The 26,690-nt window shown below is 45.2% G+C and overlaps 1 protein-coding gene across 3 annotated transcripts in view; it reads left to right on the plus strand.

Annotated features, from left to right (window-relative positions):
• The first annotated feature begins 540 nt into the window (after positions 1–540).
• The window catches only part of LOC140395206 (signal-transducing adaptor protein 1-like), an 88,339-nt gene continuing 62,189 nt past the window's right edge, over positions 541–26,690 (plus strand). For all 3 annotated transcript variants that reach the window (XM_072482739.1, XM_072482740.1, XM_072482741.1), the window contains exons 1-2: positions 541–716; positions 25,391–25,462. In XM_072482739.1, coding sequence (XP_072338840.1) covers positions 627–716; positions 25,391–25,462 — 162 coding nt within the window. In that variant the 5' untranslated portion in view covers positions 541–626. The remainder of the gene's footprint in view (positions 717–25,390; positions 25,463–26,690) is intronic.

The raw sequence follows: 26,690 nt of genomic DNA on the forward strand, positions 1-26,690 counted from the left end.
GAGAACTACAATTTAGGTTTGCTGCTGCTGACCCCCCTCGGCTCCTTCAGCTCACCTCCTTAAACGTGTTTGTTTGCGATTTACATTTTACTTTAGGCTCCAGAGGATGCTATAATAAGGACATGGGAGTACAATAAGAAACAAAGTTGTATTTACACAAACGATATATGCATGACCTGGAGATCTCTACTGGGTTTCTATTCTGGTCAGTGCCTTCATGGCTGACCTTTTATACATTGGTTAATTGAGATACCCCACCCCGAGCGGGGGTAGCTCGTACTCTGCAAGGAGCGTTGGGAAGGCAAGCATTCCCCACCCTGTAGGTTCCGCCACGTTATCTAGAAACAGCATAAATATGTTGTGGGAAGAATTTAACAGACCACCGAGGGTGGGCTATGGGGAGCTACAAAATCTTGTGATGGACATGAATGGGAGCCAATCATTTGGTTCCCTGCAGCCTGTCACCTCTCCCTGATCCAATCAGTTTTAGCAAGGGGAGGGATGGCTCTAACAAGCATTGCTCAGGTAACTCCACTGACATTCCAAACTTGCACACTTCCTGCAATAGTATTTAAACAACTCAGCTGGCGGTCTCTGAGTAAGTTCGCCCTCAGCAAACCGATACCATGGCATCTCCGAGACTAGGGCGGCACAGAATCTCCTACGTTCCTGGTTACCATGAGGGCTATTTAGAAAAACTAGAAACTAAAAGCCAGGTAATTCTATTTCCAATCGATCCCCATTAATATTTCATTACTGTGGCGAGTTAGGCGAGTTAAGTTTTTAATTTGGGAACTTTGACAAATGCTTGTAATATTAATTGATTTGCTTCTGGTAATAGTGAATTGCAAATACGTTGCATAGTATTTCGGGAAAAGCAGGAAACCTACTTTTGATATTACAAGAGCTGGAAGGGTCTCTTCTCAGGGATTGCAAGTTTTTCTCCCAAGTTGAGGTTTAAGGAGAGTAAATTCTTTCACACTGGCGCGGCAGGAGCGGAATTGTTCCGGTTGATACAGCTGTTACCGGGGTTATCCCACAAAATTTCCCCTGCCAAAGGATATAAAACATTAGTTAAGACCGTTGTTTGAGTGCTCGAAGTACAGCTGAAGGGATCAAAAGTTCGGAACGGAGGACGGATTTCCCACTGGCCCAGGGCCATCAATGGATCCCCGTCACCATTCTTGTAGCCGGAAAAACCCAACAAGCTGCCTGCTCTTCACCACCTACAACCCCCCCCCCCCCGCCTTCAGTTGTTTTGTTTTGACTCCAGAATTATTGCCTCCGCTGCTCTCATTGAGAAGCCTGTTCTGCGCCTTGATGGCTTTTTGTGTGAAACCAAAATCCTGATTACCTATACCAAAGTGAGCATTTGCTAATTTGAATTTGTGTTCAAGACTAACCTTTTTCTAAACCCTTGATCTTAAAGGCTTCTACAAGATTGCATCTCAAATTTGTCCTTTTAAAGCTGAAAGTCTAAATTCAAATGGAAAATCTGGTTCTTCATAATTTCAAGCCCTGGAGATCAACCTTGTTTCTTCCCAGCTCTTGACCATCACTCTTATTTCCTGTATGGCCATCACTCTTGTTCGTTACATGACCATCATTGTTGTTTCTTGCATGCCCATCACTCTTGTTCGTTACATGACCATCACTCTTGTTCGTTACATGACCATCACTCTTGTCCCTTGCATGACCATCACTCTTGTCCCTTGCATGACCATCACTCTTGTCCCTTGCATGACCATCACTCTTGTCCCTTGCATGACCATCACTCTTGGTCCTTGCATGACCATCACTCTTGTTCCTTGCATGACCATCAATCTCATTCCTTGCATGACCATCACTCTTGTTCTTTGCATGACCATCACTCTTGTTCTTTACATGACCATCACTCTTGTTCCTTACATGACCATCACCCTTGTCCCTTGCATGACCATCACTCTTGTTCCTTGCATGACCATCACTCTTGTTCCTTGCATGACCATCACTCTTGTTCCTTGCATGACCATCACTCCTGTTCCTTGCATGATCATAACTCTTGTTCCTTGCATGACCATCAATCTCGTTCCTTGCATGACCATCACTCTTGTTCCTTGCATGACCATCACGCTTGTTCCTTGCATGACCATCATGCTTGTTCCTTGCATGACCATCACTCTTGTTCCTTACATGACCATCAATCTCATTCCTTGCATGACCATCACTCTTGTTCCTTACATGACCATCACTCTTGTTCCTTACATGACCATCACTCCTGTTCCTTGCATGACCATCACTCCCGTTCCTTGCATGACCATCAATCGTGTTCCTTGCATGACCATCAATCGTGTTCCTTGCATGACCATCACTCTTGTTCCTTGCATGACCACTACTCTTGTTCCTTGCTTGCCCATCAATCTTGTTCCTTGCATGACTATCACTCTTGTTTCTTGCAGGGCAGCACGGTGGTGCAGTGGTTAGCATTGCTACCCCACGGCGCCGAGGTACCAGGTTCGATCCCTGCTCAGGGTCACTGACCTTGTGGAGTTTGCACATTCTCCCTGTGTCTGCGTGGGTTTCACCCACACAACCAAAAGATGTGCAGGGTAGGTGGATTGGCCACGCTAAATTGCCCCATAATTGGAAAAAATGAATTGGGTACTTAAAAAAACAAAAACACCTCTTGTTTCTTGCTTGACCACCACTCTTGTTCCTTTCATGACCATCAATCTCGTTCCTTGCATGACCATCACTCTTGCCCCTTGCATGGCCATCACTCTCATTCCTTGCATGACCATCACTCTTGTTCCTTGCATGACCATCACTCTCGTTCCTTGCATGACCATCACTCTTGTTTTTTGCATGGCCACCACTTTGTTTCCTGATTGACCATCACTCCTGTTCCTCACTTTATCATCACTCTTGTTTCTTGTATGACCATTAATCTTGTTCCTTGCATGACTATGACTCTTGTTCCTTGCTTGTCCATCACTCTTGTTTCTTGCATGACTATCACTCTTGTTCCATGCTGGACTTCCACTCTTGTTCCTTGTTTGACCATCACTCTTGTTCCTTGCATGACCATTAATCTTGTTCCTTGCATGACTATGACTCTTGTTCCTTGCTTGTCCATCACTCTTGTTTCTTGCATGACTATCACTCTTGTTCCATGCTGGACTTCCACTCTTGTTCCTTGTTTGACCATCACTCTTGTTCCTTGCTTGACCATCACAGGGGGTATTGCAGCCCTGCATGCTGGCAATACCTGAGAGGTGGATGGTCGAAATCTACAGAACAAACTGCTCTGTTTAGACATCTGGAAACAATTTAAGTGTTGTATCAAAGTGGGGGAAACATACAGAATGTGTGCCCAAGGTACAGTGCTACTGGGAATGCTATTGTTTCTATTTGACATAAATGACCAGGATATACAGAAATCTAATGCAAGGTGATGAAGTGTTGGCAGATGATGCTTAGATTCTCTCTTGTTGGAGATGGTCATTGTGTGGCGCGGATGTTACTTGGTCACTTCACACCCCAAGCATTGGGGCATACCAGGCATTGACCAACACTGCAGATGGTAATTAAGTTTCAGAGGACTATAAGTTTGCAGAAGGAAAATAAGTTAAGACCATTTTCACCAACCAGATTATTGATGAGTTCGTACTGCTTAATGGCAATATTACTGAGTCCTTCCATCCCTTTGCTAATCAATCATCAACTAAAAATGGGCAGAGATGAGAGGACTGTAAATCATTGGGCTAAATTTCTGGGAAAAAGGCATACCTGGTCCATCTTCCACATTATTAGGTAGATGTCAGTGACCTATGTATTGGAATAGCTCATCTGAGAGTGGCTAGCTTTGGTCTGCAAATCAGCACCAGGCACAAACATCACTGCAGGAATAATTTAGAAGCATCCTCGACCTAACCATCTTCAGCTGCTTCACTAGTGCCTTTGGTCCATCATAAAGTCTGGTCACAGGGCCTAGTTTAGCTCAGGGCTAAATCGCTGGCTTTGAAAGCAGACCAAGGCAGGCCAGCAGCACGGATCAATTCCCGTACCAGCCTCCCTGAACAGGTGCTGGAATGTGGCGACTAGGCGCTTTTCACAGTAACTTCATTCGAAGCCTACTTGTGACAATAAGCGATTTTCATTTCATTTTTTCATTTCAAGTTAGTGGCGCTGTTTGCTGCTGATTACATCTTGTTCAGCTCCATTCACCACTCTCCCGATAATAAAGCAGAGTGCGGTTTGGGAGGGTGTTCCAGAATTTTGCCCCAGCGACACTGAAGGTTTGTCGCCATGTATTTCGAAGTCAGAATGGTGAGTGACCTGAAGGGGAACTGGCAGATAACATTTGCAGGGCAGTTACAAGCAATTAACATTTCTAATAAAGGAAAGCCCATCCTTCTCTCCAATGCAACTCCATCACTGAGAGTCCACACTATTAAAGCCTTCGTGATTACCATTGGCCAGGAGACAGGATTTTGACTCAATGATAAAGAAATTACAAACCATGTCAGAATGGTGTGTGACTTGAAGGGAAACCGAGGATATGGTGTTCCCATGAACATGCTGCTTAAGTCCTTGATCCCAGTGGTGAGGATCCTGTGGTTGGGAGGTGCTGTTGAAGTAAACATGGTGTTGATATAAATATGCTCTGTAGCAATAATGCGCTGATGGTGAAGGGGGTGGATAAGTAACATAGAAGTAGGGGTATGGTAAAACAAACTGTTCTGTTACACCTTGGCGGATTCTCCGTTGGCGGGATCCTCTGCTTCGCCGGCAGCGCATTCACGCACACGGATTTAACAATGGTGTGGTGGTGGCCACAATGGGAAACCCCATTGACTGGCTGCCGGGATGGAGAATCCTGCTGCCGGCGGGGGAGCGGTGCGCCAGAAAACATGTCTGGTTTTGCGGAGAATCCCGCCCCTTGAGTTTTGTTGCAGCTGCACTCAACCAGGTGCGCACTAATTCATTGCCAGCTCATAGATGGTGATCCAACTTTGAGGAGTTTTGAACTTTGCCCTATGCCTATAGCTACTTGCCGATCCATTTAATTTCTTTGTTTAATAATAGCAATGGGAGGTTGATGGCTGTGCTGCAAGTCCAGGGTGCGATGGTTGTGTCCTATCCTTGTTGGAAATACTCATTGTTGGCACTTGTGTTGCAGTTGTGCAATGAATCTGCTACAATCTATCAATTTGCCTTTAACTTGTTCCTTGTTAATTTTGTGTGCCATTGAAGATGGAATGTAAACAAGAGGAAATGCTTATGTGGTGGCTATAAAATGCTTATATCATGGCTATAATTACATAGCCTACTCCAAACTGTAAACCTCTTTGTGTAACAGAAACCAAAAAAAACCCTGAATAAGCATTATTTTAGCGTTTAAAGAAAAATGTTTAATCTTGCACCTTTTTGAAAGGACTTGTCATGATCTGCATGATCAGAGAATGGGCTAAGGATTCAAGGCGTTAGAGCAAAATGCCTGAACTCAGGGCTATCTCATAATTACACCTAAAATTTTGTCCTGTCGTCTTTTGGAAGGAATGCCCTGGTTCAACCTTTGCTTCCTTATTTAATTTGTCTGTTGGTGGGATGTCGGGGGGAATTTTAGACAAAAAAAATCTTTGCCATCCAAAAGGGAGAAATGTCTTGGTCTTTACGTACGGCTACTAGAAATGTATTCAAAATGTTGTGAGACTTTTATTGACCAGTGGAAATTTCACAAATTCTTATATGACACCTCCCTTTCCCATGCTAATTCCTTTCATTCCAATCCCCAACATGACTGGAACACCCAAAAACATCTAATTGCCCTTCCTCTTATAACAAAAGCACAAATACATTGGGGGGTGATTTTAAGCCCCCGTTAGCGGCCCGTGGGATTGCCAACCTGAGTGGGAGATCCGGAGAGATCCGGAGATCATTTTTCATGCCCCTCGCTGGTGGCGCCACACAGTTCGCACCCACAAAGGCTGGGAACTTGGTTTTCATGTTTCTGAATACATTTGAATGAAATTACCCAGCCACATGATTCCCCTCTCATTAAAGAATAAAACCTCACCAACTGAATATTCAAACCGCGCCTTGTCAGCTCTATCAGGCCCCGCTCGCCAGAGTAAGCCATGGCTCCTCATGGTTTTGACTCAGAGAGGCTCAAGGTCTGGAGTGAAAACTTATTTGTGCAGCTGGAGCGCTACATGCAGGTTTTCAGTCTGAGCCTGACACCCTGGAACAAATATGGTAAGATTCCTCCCTTTATGAAATGAAAATCGCTTATTGTGAAGGCTCAAACATATTATTTGTTCATTTTGAGTGAAAACTGACCTGGAACATCTTAGCCTCAGGCACAAGAGGCAGATGTTCAGACACAAAGTGGCCGGTCAGGTTTAGTACCAGACCCAAGTTTGGACATTGCTGTTCGTCATGTTGGCCATTTTGTGCATTTATGAAATCCTTCTCCCTTCGAGTTAGATAGAAGATTTGAATTAGAAGGTCACAAAACATTAATAAGGATGAACATTCCACATATCCCACCTCATGATTCTATAGTTCTCCCTCACATTCTCTGACTGCCCGAGAGTGTGTTGGCCCCAGGTTCGATCAAACTATTCAAAAGACACCGAGACTGTTATCCGAAAAGAAAGAATGCAAGGTTATGGGGATAAGGCAGGAGAATGGCACTAAGGGAATTGCTCATTCGGAAAGCTGGTGCAGACATGATGGGCTGAATGGCCTCTTCAGTATCGTAACAATTCTGTGGATCTTAAGTGTTCCTAGGGTCTTGGATCCCAATACCTTACCTCAAAGTTCATTTTGAGCATGTTCTGCTCTTTGCAAAGAACTCCCAAAGATCAGTCAGTGTTTCTTAGTGAACATTTGCCCTGTTTTTATCGAAGAAAAGAAGAACTTGCATTTCTATAACACCTTTCACAAGCTCAGGCAATCCCAGAGCACTTACTGTCAATGAACTGCTTGTGAAGTCACCGTTGTCATGCAGGAAACACAGTAATCGATCTCTGCACAGCAAGGTCACACAAACTAATAAAATAAATGAGCAGATGATCTGTTTTAGCTGTTGGTTGATGGGTCGCTGTTGGCCAAAACACCAGGGGGATCATCCCTGTTGTACTTTGGGGAGTGCAATTAGATCTTTTACACCCAAGTTAAGAGGGCATTGATTTAACATCTCATCTTGCAAGAGAGTGACTGGAAATTTCTGGTTGTTGCGATTCACTTTTCCTGCCAGCACCTGTGGGATTCCTGGCAGCATGGAGTGGCTTCAATGGGAAATCCCATTGACAAGCGGTGGGCATGATAGAATCCCACTGCCACCGAGAAACATGTGGTGTGGAACTGGAGAATCCAACCCAGTGCCCCTAATAATACAACATTCCCTCCATGAAAGTTGCCACAGTCCCCGCAGACCACAGGCTGCTCTCTCCTTTTTTGCGAGAGAGCTGTGTGGTGGTGATTTAACCTGAGGGTCATCACACCTCCATCGAGGGCCAAGGTTGAGAAGGCTGGACCTTCAATGATGACTTCAGCCGGTACAGGAATTGAACCAATGCTGTTGGCATCGCTCCACATCACAACCCAGCCGTCCAACTGAGCAAACTAATCCTCAGTACTCAGCAATCAAGTCTAGATTAGATTCACATGGCTCTAGGGTGGGATGTCTGACTGAGAAGTAAGAATACAACTGATGAAGCAAGTTTAACGATATGATTTTGTATTATGGAAATATTGTTTCATACTCTTTATTCATTTCACCGATAGTTCAATCACCTCCTTTCAAAGGCGGGCGGCATGGTAGCACAGTGGTTAGCACTGTTGCTCCACAGCTCCAGGATCACAGGTTTGATTCCTGGCTTGGGTCACTGTCTGTGCAGAGTCTGCACGTTCTCCATGTCTGCGTGGGTTTTCTCCGGGTGCTCCGGTTTCCTCCCACAGTCCAAAGATATGCAGGTTAGGTGGATTGGGCATGGTAAATGGCCCTTAGTGTCCAAAATGGTTAGGTGGGGTTACTGGGTTATGGGAATAGAGTGGAGGTGTGAGCTTAAGTAAGGTGCTCTTTCCAAAGGCCGGTGCGGACTCGATAGGCCGAATGGCGTCATTCAATACTGTACATTCTATGATTCTATGGAGAGACTAGGATTTTCCCATCCTTCCTCATAACTTTGCCATCTGACCAATTTACACCATTTTAAATACTTGGTTTCCTTATTTATGATTGAGAAGATAACTCTCATAAAAGTACTTGAATTGATATGATTTATAGCTGAACCTGGCATGTGCCCAGAAGTATCAGTATGTATAGTTTTTTCTAATTAGTAATTCGAACAACTCAGTTTCTGTAAATGTATAAATACATCCTGATGTCAGTATGAATAATACATACACACAGACAGAATTATGCACACACGCCAATAAATTCTTGCATATGTATGCATGACACGACACAGCTGCACATATCAACATCTGAGTTTATACAGTGCCTTTAATGTGATGCGACTTCATCTTCTCTCCCCCTCCCTCTCCCTTTGGGTGGCACAGTTCTCTAGATACAAGTCTTTCACCTCTGGAACCTGGGGATAAATCAGTCTGGACTGATGCAATAATAGTTTCTCCTTTGTGTTTGCTGTAAAAGTCCGCTATGACAGGAGTTTAACAAAGACTGCATTCAACTCTCAGATGTCATAGATCTGAGACTGCAGACTGCATTGTGGCTCCTCCTACCGCAATGCAGTAACAGTGATTCACACTGAGCTCAGAATCATATTCTGGTCAGATGGCAGACCAGCGGCAAATGGAATTTAACCCCCAAAAATGTGACTTGATGCATTTTGGGAGGACTAACAAGGCAAAGGAATATACAATGAATGGCAGGATCCTAGGAAATACAGAGGATCAGAGGGACTTTGGTGTTTGTGTGCCCATCAATCCATGAAGACAGCAAGACAGGTAGATAAGGTGGTTACGAAGGCGTATTGGATACTTGCCTTTATTAGCCGAGACATGGAATATAAGAGCAGGGAGGTTTTGATGGAGCTGTGTAAAGGTCACAGCTGGAGTGCTGTGTGCAGTTCTAGTCGTCACACTCTAGGAAGGAAGTGATTGTACTAGAGAGGGTACAGAGGAGATTCATCAGGATGTTGCCTGGGCTGGAGTGTTTCGGCTATCAAGAGAGACCGGGTAGGCTGGGACTATTTTCCTTGGAACAGCGAAGGCTGAGGGAGACGTGATTGAGGCGTATGAAATTGAGGGGCATAGATAGGGTGGATAGGAAGGAACCTTTCCCCTTGGCATAGGGTTAAATAACCAGGGAGCATAGATTTATGGTAATGGGAAGGAGATTTATAGGAGATAAGGGGGAAAACCGTTTCACCCAGAGGGTGGTGGGAATCTGGAACTAACTGCTTGAAAGGATGGTCGAGGCGGGAACTCTCACAATATTTAAGAAATATTTAGATGAGTACTTGAAATGCCATGGCATACAAGGCTTTGGACCAAGTGTTGGAAAATGGGATTAGAGTAGATAGGTGCTTGATGATGGGCACGGGCACGATGGGCTGAAGGGTCTCTTTCCGTGCTATAAAAATTCTATGATTCTATATTTACAAAAGGATAGCTGGTATGAGGAACAATGTTACACTCGAGCAGCTCTGAGGTTGGGCCTAGTAGGTTATTTTTTAAATTTGCAGTATCCAATTAATTTTTTCCAACTAAGGGGCAATTTAGCGTGGCCAATCCACCTACCCTACACATCTTTTTGGGTTGTGGGTGCGAAACCCAAGCTAACACGGGCAGAATGTACAAACTCCACACGGACAGTGACCCAGAGCCGGGATCGAACCTGGGACCTTGGTGCCGTGAGGCAAACTTGCTAACCACTTGCGCCACCGTGCTGCCTGGTAGGTTGATGAATCAATGTACAGGGAGCTTTAATCTGCATTGAACTTTGTGTACCTGTCCTTGGAGTGTTTGATGTTACAATTTGAAGAAATTGGGGGACAAATGTAAAAATCACCCTGAAAACATTTAAGAACAGCGATTTAAAAACCTTTGGCAAACAGATCATTGGGTATAGACATTCGCTGAAGCAAGAAGCACAATACCGTAGATACTGGAAATCTGAAATGAAAGCGAACATTTGTTAGAAATACTCAGCTGGCTAGGCAGGATCTGACAAAAGCAAAATAGTTGCATGGTCTTTAGGTGGAGTGGGGTGCTTTCCTGTCTCTGATCCAGAAGCTTCAGGTTCAAGTCCCACTTTTGTGAGGGCCACGAAGAGTCCAGCCCGAGTTTGTAGAGTCAACCAGAGAGTAACTTTATTTACAACCATCTGTACACAGTACCAGTAGTTCACTGCTGGTTCCCTCTCTAGCTGGTACCGCACGTGTCAGCTTTATTTATATAGCTGCAATGCTAACATTGCCCCCCTCCCCCATTGGAGGAGCTCATATTCCCCAGGGTACATGGGGTAACCATCTTCCTTTCCTGATGAGCGCTGCAGGGGTTGGATTGCTTTATCGATCCCTCATTTCACACTATGATTTGATGTTGGTAAGTTTCTGTAGTTCTTTTTGGGCAGTGCCCCTACCAGGAGTGGCCCATTTTACTTTGTCCCTACGTTTGTTTCCTTCATTATATTGATTTGATTGGACCCAAAATATAACGTGGGGTAACCAATTGTCCCCCTCCGATAGGCTCCGGGTAGGTGATAACACCCACCACAGAACTTGATGGCCCAACGTGGCCAAACAGGCCGAGAGTCAAATCATTCCTGCACGCCAATGGCTGGTGGTAAGAGTGGGATAGATCCCAGGTCATCCATGCTTGATACAGAGTGGTACCCCTCTAGCTATAAGCCGCAAGTAACCTGTTCCAGGAATAACCAGCTACGGAAACAGATAAAAGTCTGCCTTAGCACACCACTTAAATGCGGAAAGAGAATTGGAATTGAAATGTAAGTCTTGTGATCTTCGTCCAAATAGAGAAGTGTCAAAGAACCTGAAATGGTAGAACTTTTTCCTTTCTCCACTAATACCTCCTGAGGTGATGATGGGCGTTTCCAGCATTTTCTGCCAGTGAATCATATTCTGAAATATGATTTCAATTTTCCCCATCGTGTTGTTTTGCTTGTCATCACGTGATCATTTAGTCACATAGTTTGCCTGTGGGTTGTTGTGACAGCCGGCACCCGGAATCTACACAAACTAGTTTTTGCTTTCATGGAAACAAAATACTGGAAATACTCAGCAGGTCTGGCAGTAATAACATTTTGGATCAATGACGTTTGGTCAAAATAACTTTCTTTCACTGAAATCAATTAGTGCCACAAGTCAGTGACTGGATGGACCGAGAGAAGCATCTCATATGAAACTGTAGAAACTCATCACAATCTGTGGAAGTTTCAGGGAAAAAGTTATTGTGGTGATTGTTCCAATGTAAAGGACACTTGTCACAAGAAATTCAGTTTTATTTTTAAAGTAGAAAGTATAAGAAATGGTGATTTATTTTCTGGCAAAACAAGGCAACAAAGTTTGTGCTGGGGAATGGAATACTGTTGATGGCACGGGATATTCCGATCCCATGCTGGCGCATGGGCTTCCCGGTGATGAGGGGTGCAGTCATCGGGAAATCCTGTTGACAATGGCAGGGTCGGTAACCACCTCCGCCGAAAAACATGCGGCGGGCTGGTCGGTGAATCCCACCCTACGTCTGGTGTTGGTTAGATGTCGGGTAAAGCTCTTCTACCATGCCACAAAGCCCTCCCTAGTTAAGTACAGAATGAGTTAAATGAAGAATAAAGCCTCTGTACTCTCCCCAAACTCAGATGAGTGCCCCCAACTGCACCAATGTGACATTTATCCATTTTACTAACCATTTATCTTGAGAATGCAATGGCTGGTTTTGTACTGAAACAAAAACAGTTTCTGTCTTGGCTGCATATTTATTCAGGTATTTAATAACCGGCCAAACTAATTTGATGCCAGTCAGTAGTGAGGAGAAGCTTTCACACCTTGGCCTGAACTGCATTTCAACTCCAGTCATAGGGGCCAAAGCCCATTATCTAACCCACAACTGAAGAAAGGCTTAATGAATCAAATAGATATTGTGATATAGGCACTGCTTACACGGCCAACAAAGAACGGTACTGAATGATATAGAATTTACACACAGAAACAGACCATTCAGCCTATCTGATCCACATTAGTGTTTATGCTTCCCACAAACCTCATCTCATCTTAACCTATTTGTGTATCCTTCTGTTCCATTCTCCCTCATTTACTTATCCAGTATCCTTGTAAAGACATCTAGTTGTTCATATCACTTATTCCTCGCAGCAAAGTCCACATTCTTACCATTTCCTATCCTTCTCAAGGGCAATCCTGGATGGGCAATAAATACTGGCCTAGCCGGGAATGCCCACATCCTGTAAATTAGAGTTTTTCAAAGTGTGGGTTGCAGGCGGGTGTCAGGAGGGTCATGCAGTGGTCAGTCGGGTATCAAGCGGGTTGCAGAATGATTGATCGCGCTGTTTCCGTGGTAGTCCCGATCGGGGGAGGAGCATCCAACAGCCGCGACTGGCTTTTGCCTTGAGAATGGTGGACACTGCCGCTTTTAAAAATTTAAAATAAAGGAGGCTGAGTGGAATATTCCGGCCAGAAGCGACAACAGTGCATATACACTTGATGTCAAGCACTTGTACGTGCTTTTGGCACCAAATCACACAGTGGCGTTGTTTTCATTTTCCAGCTGCTGGCAAGAGGACTGTGAAGATGGGTCATTTTCTTAAAAGTAAGAGACGGCCAGAGACACAAATAAGCAGTGTAGCTAATGGACAGGATCTCACAGCAGAATCTGCTGGAGAGTGCTGCACAGGAGAGTCCAGGGCAGGACAGAGGAGTGCTAGTGTTAGCTCTGTGCAGAGCTCCAAGGCCTCTGGTTAACAACCTACAAAGAAGAAACTGAACTCTGGAACAAATTAGTATAAAGATGATTTCTTGACACATAATTTTGTCAGTTGTGCCAATCCAAATAAAGATGCAAAGTACATGTGTGTTATATGCAGGGAAGTACTGACAAATCAAAGGAGAAGTTCAGATTTTGAAAGAGAAGTGGTGGGTGAAAAATTCCATTTGATGTTGTGATCCAAGTGTCAGTTCTTGGAGCTGACTCCAAATTAAAAGACTATGCTGCTGTAGCTGACCTGTGATACCAGATTAAAAACACGTCAAAAGCCAATGAGGTTGTCAGCATTCTGGAATAGCATCGGCATGAGTATTCAGCGCTGGGAAAGCATGAATTTTGCTGCTATTGCCACCCACGACGACATGCATGTGCGAGGTTGGGTTTTCCATTTTCATAAAAATACCGACGGCACAAAGGAACTGGCTGAAGTCTGCACCTGATATGTGTATTGCCCTCTCCTCCTTTGAAGCTGATTCAAGATAGATCGTGAGGACAAAGCAGGCTCCCCATTCGCATTAAAGATAAACAAATGTGGTGTGGGTTGCGAAGGTTGACCGGCGGGGTACATGAAGGTCGGTCGGTTGGCAAAGTGGGCCCCGAGAAAAAAAGTTTGAAAAACACTGCCTTCAATGAATAAAAACTAAATTGCCTATTGGTTTTATTAGTCATGATGTGGAGATGCCGACGTTGGACTGAGGTGAGCACAGTAAGAAGTCTTACAACACCAGGTTAAAGTCCAACAGGTTTGTTTCAAACACTAGCTTTCGGAGCACTGCTCCTTCCTCAGGTGATTCACCTGAGGAAGGAGCAGTGCTCCGAAAGCTAGTGTTTGAAACAAACCTGTTGGACTTTAACCTGGTGTTGTAAGACTTCTTACGGTTTTATTAGTGACTCTCTAATATTTATGGTCTCTAGTTTTGAATACATCCACAAATAGAAACATTTCTACTTCTACACTATCAAGTCCCTTCATAATTTTAAAGACAGCTCAGTTTTCTCATTTCTAGAGAATTAGAGCCACAGTGTTTTCTCCCTTGCCGGATAGTTTTAACCTCTCAGTTTTTGCATCATTCCTGTAAATCTTTTCTCCACCTTCTCCAGTGTCTTATAGTCAACAGTTTCCTTGGGCTTATCAAGAACAGTAAACAGAACAAGTTTCAATCATTAAATTACATTACACAGAGAGAGATGATTCACATTAACCCTGATTTTAACTTGGGATATAAATTAGGTGGATGGAGTTGGGGTGAGTGTGGAATCCCTTCAATGTGAACTAGTGTGAGTTTTTAATGATAATTATGTTCCAAGCCTCATCTGACTGGCCTGCATCAGTCAGATGCCCAAAACATGGGAAGACAGCCGATAAGTTCCCATGGCAATTTTAACTGACAGATTCTGCTTCCTAGGTAGAGTCTTATTTTGGGGCTTTTTTAGACACTGGTAGAACCCGCCAGAATCTGCCTATCCAGGTGACTTTCTTTCTCAGCTGGTGCTGGAATAGTGAGAAAAAAAATTTGCAATTGTTTTTTAAATTCCATTTTTGTTGCTTGTGTGAGCTAACAGACCACTGCACACAACATTGCACCGGTCACCCTACAGATCCTTCACAAAAACATTATGGATATGACTGCCATAAAAAATCAATGCCATAAGGTTTTTTTTTCTTTAACTCACTGGTAAACAACAGACCATTTGGCCAATGTATTTTGGTGGGATTTTGAATTATTTTGTCATAATTCATTTCCATTGACCGAACAAAAGTCAGGCCATTGCAGAGGTGGCAAACTGTGCACACAGACTTTCACAAATCAAGAAACTGCATGGCATCTTCCTCAGACGAATGAATGTCTTTGTGCACCTGAAGTGCGAATCAATGCCCAAATCTCCTACCATGTCTGCTTCACAACCTACCAAGTTAATTTTCTATACAGAGGCGAACCTGTGGGGGATTAAAAATCAATAAGAAGTTATTGCTGCAAAATTTAACGGGGAGAAAAATTAAGGTCCAGAAGCAATATTCCCAGGCCCTATCTATCCACCTCATTTGGACAAGTTTTAATCTTTACTCACAGGCCATGGCATGGGTGGGCATTATTAGATACAATTACTGTGGACCTTTTTGATGTTACTCACTATTAGTGGCACACATTGGTGCTCTTGTTCCCACATTCTGGAATGCTGTCTACTGCTATGTTTTGCTACTTTCAAAAGCCACTTATGCCAACCTGTTTCATACTCATGGGGACAGGAGGCCTTGAGAATTAGAAGCAGGCGTAGTCCATTGGGTCCTTTAAGCCTGTTACGCCATTCAGTAAGACCATGACTGATCTGATTGTGATCTCAACTCCACTCTTCTGCCGTCCCCCCCTCCCCCACTGCTGCCCAAAACCCTTGACTCCCTTGCCTGTCGAAAATTTATCTAACCCAGCTTTGAAGAAATTCAGTGACCCAGCCTTCACTGCTTTCTGGGGAAGAGAATGCCACAGAACAATGAACCTCTGAGAGAAAATAAACTCTCCTCATCTCCATCTGGAAAGGGAAACCTATTTCATTTTTAAACTATATTCCTACAAGAGGGGGAATTGGCTAAATAATATGAAGCAGCGAGTAATGGTTAATGGATATTTTTAGGGCTGGAGGAAGGTTTGACGTGGTGTTCACCAGGGTCAGTATTGGGACCCTTGCTTTTCCTGATATATATTAATGACCTAAACCAGTGTTTTTCAAACTTTTTTTCCCGGGACCCACTTTTACCAACCGGCAGACCTTCGGGACCCATGCCGGCCGACGTTTGCGAGACATGCCAGCTGACGTTAGCGACCCATGCCGGCTGACCTTCACGACATATCATTATTGCTTACCTTTAATGCTTGGTCCTCACGCTATCTCTTGCTTCATCATTCAATGTTACATTTCAGCTAAGGACTTCAGCTGTCAATTTAACTTCCTGCTGCATGCTTTGAAAAAAAAAGAGGTTTGTCCTCGTACTCGTCATGCTTCGTCTTCGAATGCCTTTGAAGATTTGAGGGTTTTAAAGTTCATTTGTCAGCACTTCCCTGCATATACCAAACATGGGCTTTGCATCCTGAATCGCATTGGCACAATTAGCACCAAACCTCAAGAAATCATCTTTACACTGCTTTGTTCCCGATTTTAGTTTCTTATTAATTGTTTGTTCACCAGAAGCCCTGGAGCTCGGTATACAGCTCACACTAGCATTGCCTTGTCCTACCGTTGACTCTCCTGAGAAGCTCTCTCCAGCAGATTTAGTTGTGAGATCCTGTTCTGTTTGTATCTCTGGCCCTCTCTACCTTATTACGAAATGACCCATCTTCAGTTCTTCACACATTCCTGTTGCTTGCTTACTGGCAGCAACAAAATGGAGTAATCTCACCTCTATGATTTTACGCCCAGAGCATTGATGTGCCAGCTGCATGACCTTCTCTCTGCCGCTGCCTCTGGGGGAAAGATTCATCATTCATATTTAAAGGACGGTCACGGCCGGCATTCTTTTTTTAACTTTGAAACTTTATTTCTAATATCTAATTTTTCCAAATTTATGACTTTTTACTGCTAAAAATTAAATTCACTTCAGTTGAACATATGCAGCCTTACATTTACACACAAACTTTGTTTCAAATATGTTCCCATTTCTTTAGCAATTTAACCAATTATAAAAAAGCATACTCTTGTTTTTACTTTACAAACTATGACTTTAGAGGAGATAAGTAACTTGTCAAACATACACAATGTCACACTATTTCTTAATGGTCCCACTGCATTGCACTATCCAAACATCCAAGTCACCTGATGCTCCATTCTCACCAAAAGCTCTGACTTCCTGGTTTCCAGAGAGTGTCGACAAAAAGTGATGACTGTAGGTTTCATCTAGTGTTCACATATGTCAGCCCTATTGACTGGCCTTGGTTAATCAGTATTCCGAGAAATCTGGCCTGGCTTCCTCTCACTGTACCCACCCCAGTGTGTCACAGACCACTTCCCGACCAGTATTTACCATCGTGGGTGTGCAAACGGACATTGTGCTGGCCGTTGAACGGATTGACCAAGTAGCCGCAGGCTGCGTACTGCCGATCGCTGGCGGCGGACGAGCAGAGCAGCAAAGGACAAGCACCAGAGCGGAGCTCCAAGCTGGGACCAACACTGTTACCATTGCGTCCAAGTGGACACCCGTCAACCCATCCTCCCCCTCCCTCAACACTCTGCGTGCGGTGACCAGCACACAGCCTAGCCCCGTGCCGCCTGCCCCTCAAACACCGCAACCAATCGGGGACTGCAGTTGGGAACTTCTTCCCGCGATCAGGAACGCCACAACCAATCGCTCCACGACCCTCCCGACACCTACCCACAACCCACCTGCGGGTCGCGAACCTGAGTTTGAAAACCCTGATCTAAACCTTGGTGGGCAGGGGACAATTTCAAAGTTTACGGGTGACACAAAATTTGGAAGTATTGTAAACTGTGACAAGAACACTGCAGAACATCAGAATTGACATGTTGATGGGGTGGGCAGAAAGGTGGCAGATGAATTTCAATGTGGAGAAGTGTGAGTGATGCATTTTGGTAGGAAGAAAATGGAGAGACAATATAATATACGGGGTAAACTTGTTAAAGGAGTGCAGGGCAGAGGGACCTGGGTGTATATGTGCATAGATCATTGAAAGTGACAGAGCAGTTGGGGAGCGCAGTTAGTAAAACATATCGTTTTCTGGGCTTTATTAATAGGGGCATGGAGTACAAGAGCAAGGAGGCTATGCTGAACTTATACAAGACACTAGTGTTATGGGCCAGGGTTTAGAGAACCCTAATGTTTAGCATGGAGTTCACCTGACCTACCACTTTTAATAGATTGTGGTATGGGGAGCACACGGCCCACTCTACAGGTGTGGTACAGCAGAAATGGAAAAGTATTTTTTAAAGCAAAACAATGTTTATTCTGTGAACTCAAGTTAACCTTTTTAAAACATACAGTGAACATCTTAGCAACCATTAATTCAAATACAACCCCCAAAGAATACAACACTAAGTAATCCTTTTAAGCTTTCCTTTTGACATCCATACGACTTAAAAACACCTTTTAACAGAAACACATTAGGTTTACATTCACTACTGAGAACATTTATAATTCTGAATTCACCAAATGATCAAGAGATAGTCTTTTCATGGCAGAGAGATCAACAGTACACCTGCTCTGTCTGGCTTCAGCTCCAACACTGAAAACAAAACTAAAACACACCCTGCAGCCTGCTCAAAAATGAAAATTAAAAAGCTGACAGACAGCCCAGCTCCACCCACACTCTGACATCACTGCAATAGTAAACACCCATATCTTAAAGGTACTCTCACTACGGATATTTATACACACACCCATTTATAGACACCCATTTCTTAAAGGTACTCTCACATTACACTAGTTAGACCCCACCTGGAGTATTGTATACAGTTCAGGATGTCACTCTATAGGAAGACTGTGAACATTAGAGGGAGTGCAAAAGAGGTTTATAAGAATGGTTCCAGGAATGCAAGACTTCAGTTATGAGGGTCGATTGGAAATATTGAGACTGTTTTGCTTGGAGAGAAGAAGCTAAGAGGAGATTTAACAGAGATGTTCAAAATCATGAAGAAGCTGGACAGAGAAGATAGTGAGGAACTGTGGGCCTGCTCGGAGAAGACGGCACAGATTGATGATTTTCAGTAGATGCAAATGTGTTGTGAGGAACAATTTTTCAGGTTGGGATCTGGAATGCACTGCCTGGAAGCGTGGTGGAGGCAGGTTAATCGAGGCATTCAAATGGATATTAGATGATTATCTGAATAGAAATGTACAAGGTACAGGTAAAGGCCGGGGAATGGCACAAAGCCACGGTGCTCGTTTGGAGGCTGGTGCAAACATGAAGGGCCAAATGCCCTCCTTCTGCGCCCTAACAATTCTGTGTCCGTGAAGAGGAAATATCCTCCCTGTATATGTTTCAGTATATGTTTCAATATGATTACCTTCCATTCTTCTAAACTCCAGTGGATACAGACACAACAGGTTCAACCTTTCTTCCATAGATAAGGGATGGGATTCTCCGGCCACGTCCGCCCGGCGACCGGAGAATCCTGCCCGAGGTCAATGGACTTCTCCATTGTCCGAGTCTCATCCGTGACGTTCTTGCCCAAGGCCTTCAATCCAGAAATGAGTCAAGTCAACCTTCTCTGCACTGCAATTATATCCTTTTTTGAAAAATGGAGAACGAAACTGTACCCCACGTGCCAAATGTGGTCTTGTACAACTTTAGCAAAAACATCCCTACTTTTATATTCCATTTCTCTTGCAATAAATGACCACATTTCATTTGCCTTCCTAATCACTTGTATCTGCATACCATCTTATTGTGACTCATGTACCAGGACATTGAGATGTTTCTGCACCTCAGAGCATTGTCCACAAATGTCCACATTGGCAGGAAAAATAGAAAAGCTGCATATTTTCTAAATGAAGAGAGATTGCAGAACTTGGAGGCATAGAGGGACCCCCCGAGCAGCTGTGTGAACCATTGACTCTGAAATTTTAGCTTCCAAGGCAGCAAGGGGAGAATGCTGGTGGTATCAAAATTTAATTTGTGATGTTTGTTGAGGTGGTGATGATAAATTGATTTAGAACCTCATTATCATAAGTATCCAGTTAGAGGAGCATTGTTTGGAGTGGGGTGTGTTGTAATTTAAGGCTAATAGCTTAAACCTACTCCAGATCCACATGCCATTCCTATGAATTATTTTTTGGGAATTGTATGCCATTGAGATAGCGGGACTGTACTGGCCTCTGGCAATTTGGTGCACATCTTCCATTTAGCCCAAGCAGAGCTGGCAAATCCAATGAGGCAGATATACTTTTTGTGGATCTTCTGAGCAGCCGGTGGAACAGGTTAAGTCGGGCCACTTTGATATCCAAGTGCAATCCAATTCAAAAGGACCCAGTTTTACATTGGCTGCAAATAAAAATACACCTTGCTATTCAGCATTTGTAGACTCTCGCATGCTTAGACCTGCACCTCCCCCACTCCCTCCCTCACTGTGTTGAAAGAAAACACTGGTTCATGGGTAAGGAATGTAGTTTATCATAACAGATTTCACGGGTGGCTGATTGTTGTTTTGAATAACGCAACTGAATTTCTTAATCACAGGTCAGCTAACACCGAGTTTAAATTATTTCTAACTGAATGCAAATTTAGTTCTTTCATTTCTGAGAGAAAATAATGATTGACCGATAAACCCAAGTCTGGTTGGTCAGGGTTCTTGAGAAAAATTGACCTGTTGTTTTGAACAAATTCTTAAAAGAAATTATTTTCTGGTTGACTGCAAAAAATTCGAACCAGTGAATGGGCACATCTCAAGGTCGTGCTGAGGGACACATTCAAACTTGCGGCAGTCACTGTCAAGATGCAGTGGGGAAAGGCCAGTGTGTAATCCTTTCAGCCATAGTACACCGAGGGGCTATTAACCATGTGGAACACCTCAGACTGTAGCTTGTTCTTCGCCGATCAGCCATCCCCTTTTTTGGGCCCGCCTCCAGCCCATGCTCCGTGCCTCCACCGGCCCACCCCCAGGCAGCCTCCGCCCCCAACCTCCTCTCTGTCCCTTAGCCCAAGTCCCTCCCTCGTCAGTAGAACATTTTCTCCCCCCTCTTCCCCCTAGTAACAACACTCTGCAACCCAACCCTTTTAATAAACAGAACATATGCACACCCCCCATGCGTTTCCGTGAGCTAGTCCGCCCAGCTAGCTTGGTGGCCCCCATCCCTGGTGCCGGATGGTCTCCCACCTATTGTTCCCTCCCCACCCTCCCTCACTCCCGCTCATACAAATATACTCCAACATCGGGCAGCACGGTAGCATTGTGGATAGCACAATTGCTTCACAGCTCCAGGGTCCCAGGTTCGATTCCGGCTTGGGTCACTGTCTGTGCTGAGTCTGCACATCCTCCCCGTGTGTGCGTGGGTTTCCTCCGGGTGCTCCGGTTTCCTCCCACAGTCCAAAGATGTGCAGGTTAGGTGGATTGACCATGATAAATTGCCCTTAGTGTTGGGTGGGGTTACTGGGTTATGGGGATAGGGTGGAGGTGTTGACCTTGGGTGGGGTGCTCTTTCCAAGAGCCGGTGTAGACTCGATGGGCTAAATGGCCTCCTTCTGCACTGTAAATTCTATGATCTATGATCAAACAATCCCCATACAATTGCCCGACAGAAATACACCAAAATCTAAACATGCACACCTCCACCCCCCAACAGTGCAAATGAAGACCTTAACTCACTCAGCTCTGCCACTGGTCCCAAATCAATACAGAAGGCATTACAAACAGCTTCCACAAAACAAAAAACGAAACTTTTTTTTAAAGAACAGAGAAACAAAAAAACCTGAACGTTGCAGCAAAGTTCAAAAGTTCTCAGTCCATCACCAGTCCTTTCCTTTTCACAAAGTCCAGCATGTCCTCAGACGACTCGAAATAAAAGTACTGTTCCTCATACGTGACCCAGGGACGGGACGGGTACAACAGTCTGAACTTCACCTTTTTCTTAAAAAGGATTGACCTAATCTGGTTGAAGCCTGCTCTTCTCCTGGCCACCACCATACTCAGGTCTTGGTAGACCCACAGGATACTATTGTCCCACTTACAGCTCCGTGTCTGCTTGGCCCACTGTAGAATGCGCTCCTTATCCAAGTACCTGTGGAATCTCACCACCATTGCCCTCGGGGGGGCTCCCATTCACGGCATCCTCGCGAGTGCTCTGTGAGCCCTATCCACCTCCAAGGGTCGGGAGAATGCCCCATCTCCAACAGCTTCTCAAACATATCTGCGATGTATGCCCCAGTGTCCGCTCCTTTGGACCCCTCCGGGAGCCCAATAATTCTCAAGTTCTGCCGGCGGGACCAATTCTCTAGGTCCTCCACCTTCTCCAGGAGCTTCTTCTGCTGGTCTCTCAGCATCCCCACCTCCAACTCCACTGCAGTTTGATGTTCCTCCTGCTCAGCCAACGCCTTCTCTACCCTGGATCGCCCGATCTTGGGCGTCCAATCTAAGCTCCAGCCGCTCAATCGACTCTTTTATCAGGTCCAAGCAGTCCCGTTTCTGCTTAGCAAAGCCTTCCTGAATGACTTGCATCAGCTGCTCCATAGACTGCTGGGTCCTCCGCCATGCTGTCTCCCACTGCAGCTTCAGCCCAAGCCTTCGCTGTCTTTCTGTTTTTGCCTTTACGAGCACTTCTAGTCCTTCTCTCCATGCACCGATGTGGGAATTCAGTGAACAATTGCCTCTGTCATCAGTCTTGCAGTTCAAGTCCGGTAGAAAATCGGGGGAAAAGGTCCAAAAGTCCGACCCGAGCGGGAACCACCAAATGTGCGACTTACTCCTTCATAGCCGCCACCGGAAGTAAATATCATTTTATTTTAAATGGTTCTTATTTTTTTAAAAATTCCAAGTACGGGGCAATTTAGCGTGGCCAATCCACCTACCCTACACATCTCTTTGGGTTGTGGGGATGAGGTTCGTGCAGACACGGGGAGAATGTGCAAACTCCACACGGACAGTGAACCGGAGCCATGATCGAACCTGGGTCCTCGGTGCCATGAGGCAGCAGTGCTAACCACGGCGCCACTGTGCCGCCCAATTTGAATATCATTGCACTGTCTGTAAAGACCATTTTGAAAAGTTTATAATGTTGTCCTTATCGTATTGAAGCACCTCAGAGTGCAACATGGGAGTGAATTCTCCATTGCCCAATGCCAGTATCGGGATTCCCAATTGGGGTAGAGAATGGTGGGTTGCCTGAAAAATGGGATCGGTGCCAGATTCGTTGACATCCTCTGCTCCTGTGCCATCAGCCATAGCGTGCTACCCATCCCGTGCCAGCAGGAAAATGCAAAATGCGGATAATCCACTCGGTGGATTTCGGTGTGTGGTTGGCCAAGTGCAGCCCTGGTGGTGTGGACCCCGGGAGGGGTTAAAGGGGTCAGGGCATTGGTCATGTGCCAGTCTGCTGCTGCCAGGCTGCAGATGAGGGTTCCCCAAGGATCCTGTAATGAGATCTTGATGAGTGTTGAGGGCTTTCTAGGAAGGCTCTGACACTTGTAAGCTGCTATCTTAAATGTTTTTGTCTGAGGGAGAAGATGTTAGGAAAGGGAAAGTTTCCTGCATTGGTTTTTCACTGGACTGCTCAGCAGCTGTCAGACAGAGCACTTCAGGCTGAGGAGGCCATATCATGATGAAAAAACACAGACCAGGAGGATGTTGTTGAGCAAAGAGCTGCCTGAGATCATCATGTAAAGGGTCATCTTCAGGTTGCCCAGTGCTGGAAGGTGCAAACCATCATCCACAGCTCAAACCCACCCACCCCCTCCAGGAACCTTGGGGAACCTCCCTGTAGCCTGGCAGTGGCAGAGGGGCACCTGACCTTTGGCTTGACCCCCCCCCCCCCTTGAGGCCCACCGTCCCAGGTGTGGGTTTCACTCCCAGGGTGTAGGTGTAGGTGCCATGGTGCCAGGGAGAAGTGCTCCATTGGCAATGCCAGTGGCGGGGACTGAAAGGGTGGCTGCAGGGGGAGCTGGGAGGGTGGGCGTCAGAGGCGATCGGGTCATCCTCATGTTAAGTGGTCTGGGGGGGGGGTGACTTATTATCCCCCTAGTGGGGAGGATGCCCCTCGTTGTCAGTGGGGGGAAGGAGGGATCAGGATTTTGGTTGTAGCCTTGGGGGGGGGGGGGGGGGGGGGGGGGGGTGGGCTGCCGACAGACTTTAGGATTGGGCTGCCTGCCCAAATTGGCGGACCAATATTATAATTTGGAAGAAATCCGGCAAGCTCTCCACCGTGCGTACATTTGCATTGCGAAGGAGTGAGACTTGCACCGAGGCGCCGCTCTTAGTGTTCTGGGAGACCAGTCCCGATTCTCCATTGGTGGGAGCATTCGGACCCCGGAACAGAGAATCCGGCCATGATCTATGAAGAAAATCTGAATATCATTGCTGTTTCCTGTTATGACAATTCTGAAGTGTTTTGTAATGTTTCTTCTGGATATTTTATGAAAAATGTTTTTTTTTTTGCAAGAAAAAAATTAGAACTGGTGAAAATGCTCAGAGACAAGAAAGACTTTTACAATCACTCAACGCCAGTCATTACTGATTGATAATTTCTTTAATTCATGAAATACAGTAGAAACCATGATAAATTTTCATCCTCCTCCATCGCCAGACCTTGAAGGAATCTCCCTTCGCTTCCCCCATTCCCTCTCCCTTTTCAAGCTGGAAGGTGCCCATGGATCGTCAAGAGAATGGAGGGGATGAAAATGCTGAGAAGCAGCCCAATATTGACCAAATCCAGGCTTACTGGGTTTTTCTTACAAACGTTTGAGAAGCTGACTTAAATTTACTGATTTCTTTGAGCTCATTTATCTATGGTTTTACTGGGCAGCACGGTGGGGCAGTGGGTTAGCCCTGCTGCGCCGAGGTCCCAGGTTCGATCCCGGCTCTGGGTCACTGTCCGTGTGGAGTTTGCACATTCTCCCCGTGTTTGCGTGGGTTTTGCCCCCCCCAAAGATGTGAAGGGTAGGTGGATTGACCACGCTAAATGCCCCTTAATTGGAAAAAAAATCTATGGCTTTGCTGAATTGAAGAACCGGTTCGGATGAGATCAGATAACAAGAGCAAGCTCTGGCCTGGTGATTAACAGTCATTTGTACTCTGTAATAGCATGCTTACATTGCTACAGTTGCTGTGAGTGATACCACTATATGGCATGGTATTGAACTACATGGGCCAGCTAATGCCCAAAGATTGACCCCCAGACTGAGTTGACTGATCTCAATTTGGGTAGCAGTTTGAGTGCTGCAATTGGCCTCACCGCCTGTGGACTGAAGAGAGAACAATGAACGAGACTCTGATCACTATCCTGTTGGAATGGAGCTGAGTTTGGTTCTCGGGGGAGGTAGGGAGTTGGATTTGATTGTGACAGCTCTCCCTCTCCTGTGGTTGAATAGCACGATGAGACTTGCTGATCGGGGGGGAAAAAGCAGCCACTCTGGATGAAGTACTGGGACGTGTTCAACAGCAGTGAATCACAACTTAGTCAGGACCTTCAGTAGGAGAGGGCTGAAAATTGAATACCGATTTTGTGTGAGTTGATCGTTTGAACACGCCTGATTGACGGGAAAACTGTTGTCCAGTGGGGGCAGAGAGGCAATTAAGATGGTGGATATGGCTCCCAGCAATGCACACAATCAAACTGAGAATTCCATTCAGTCTCCATGGTGATGTGAGTGACTGGGACTACTTGGTTCTCCCCCAACAGGTCGGCCAATTTGTGGGGGTATCGGGTGGAGACATAGAAGAGAGAAAATGTATTTGTATAACATGCAATCTTGCTTTTTGACAGACATACAAGAGGTACTGGACCGTGCTAAGAGGGAACGAATTGCTTTTCCAGGTGACCAGTCGGGATCCAATGGTAGGTTCACGTGTTTTTGAATTCAAGTGCTCGTATCTCCCAAATTACAGCAATGTCAATAAACAGACTCATTTAATATTTTTATTACTGTGGGGGTGGGCGGGGGGGGAGGGGGGGGGGGGGTGGCGGGGGGCTGGGGTGAAAAGTGGCGGAAAATTATTTGTGCTTGACAAGATGAGGAACATGCAGGATTATCTGCCAGTGGCTACCACAGCTGCCATTTTTCAGTAATGCCACCATTCTGCTTGGGTCTTAGAAAGAAAAACTTCTGAGGTAAGTATACAATGAAACTCTTTCAATGCTTTTGAGCTCATCCAACCAGAAAGGAAAAACTATATTCCCACCCATCAAAGCACCCAACAGTTCCAGAAGCTGTCGTTATACTTCTGTAGTGCCTTGTTAAGCTGCTGATACATTAGTAACCTCAAAGAAAACTTGTCGGATTCACTAAGGTCAACATTCAGGAGGAGATATTTAATCTGACTGGAATATCTCTTTTAATTATTCTGCCCAGTGTCAACTGGCGGAGTGCCTCGGTATCTGAGGAGCCCGTGTACCTGGAAGTTGATTTATAAATAGTTATTATCCTGGGACGGGAGAAGCCTGCTGGGCCCGCATTTCGCAAATGAAGCTCTGCTTCTTTGAAACGAGCCATTGTTCTGATTGACAATGCTTGCAGCAATCTTGTCCACAGCCGATTTGGCAGCTGCAAATTTTAATTTAATAGGGCATACCACTTGTATTACAGTGATATCTCAGGCAGCGAGTGGGTGGAAGTGGTGCTATAAATGAGTGTACGTGCATTAAGACATGGTACATCTTATTCCTGCCTCTTAAGGGTAAAACCATACTCGCATCAATTGTATGCAGTCTGTGGCGATGGCTCTTAGTGTTGGGTTGTTCAGTTTGTTCTAGTTGCCCCCACCCCTCCAATGTGTGAATAGTCGTGGCTCCTCCTGGAGCTTTGGAATCTCTCTTGTTTAAGCTGAGAGGCTAAGTTTTTACCTAAAGAAAGAACAGGAGGGGCAGCACGGCGACGCAGTGGTTATCACTGCTGCCTCACGGCGCTGAGGACCCCAGTTTGACTCTGACCCCAGGTCCGTGTAGAGTTTGCACATTCCCCGTGTCTTATAGAGTTATAGAATTTTCAATGCAGAAGGAGGCCATTCAGCCCGTCGAGTCAGCACTGGCCCTTGGAAAGAGCACCCTACTTAAATGCCTGCGTGGG

This window comes from Scyliorhinus torazame, chromosome 18 (genome assembly GCF_047496885.1).
Source record: "Scyliorhinus torazame isolate Kashiwa2021f chromosome 18, sScyTor2.1, whole genome shotgun sequence".
Taxonomy (NCBI): Eukaryota; Metazoa; Chordata; class Chondrichthyes; order Carcharhiniformes; family Scyliorhinidae; genus Scyliorhinus; species Scyliorhinus torazame.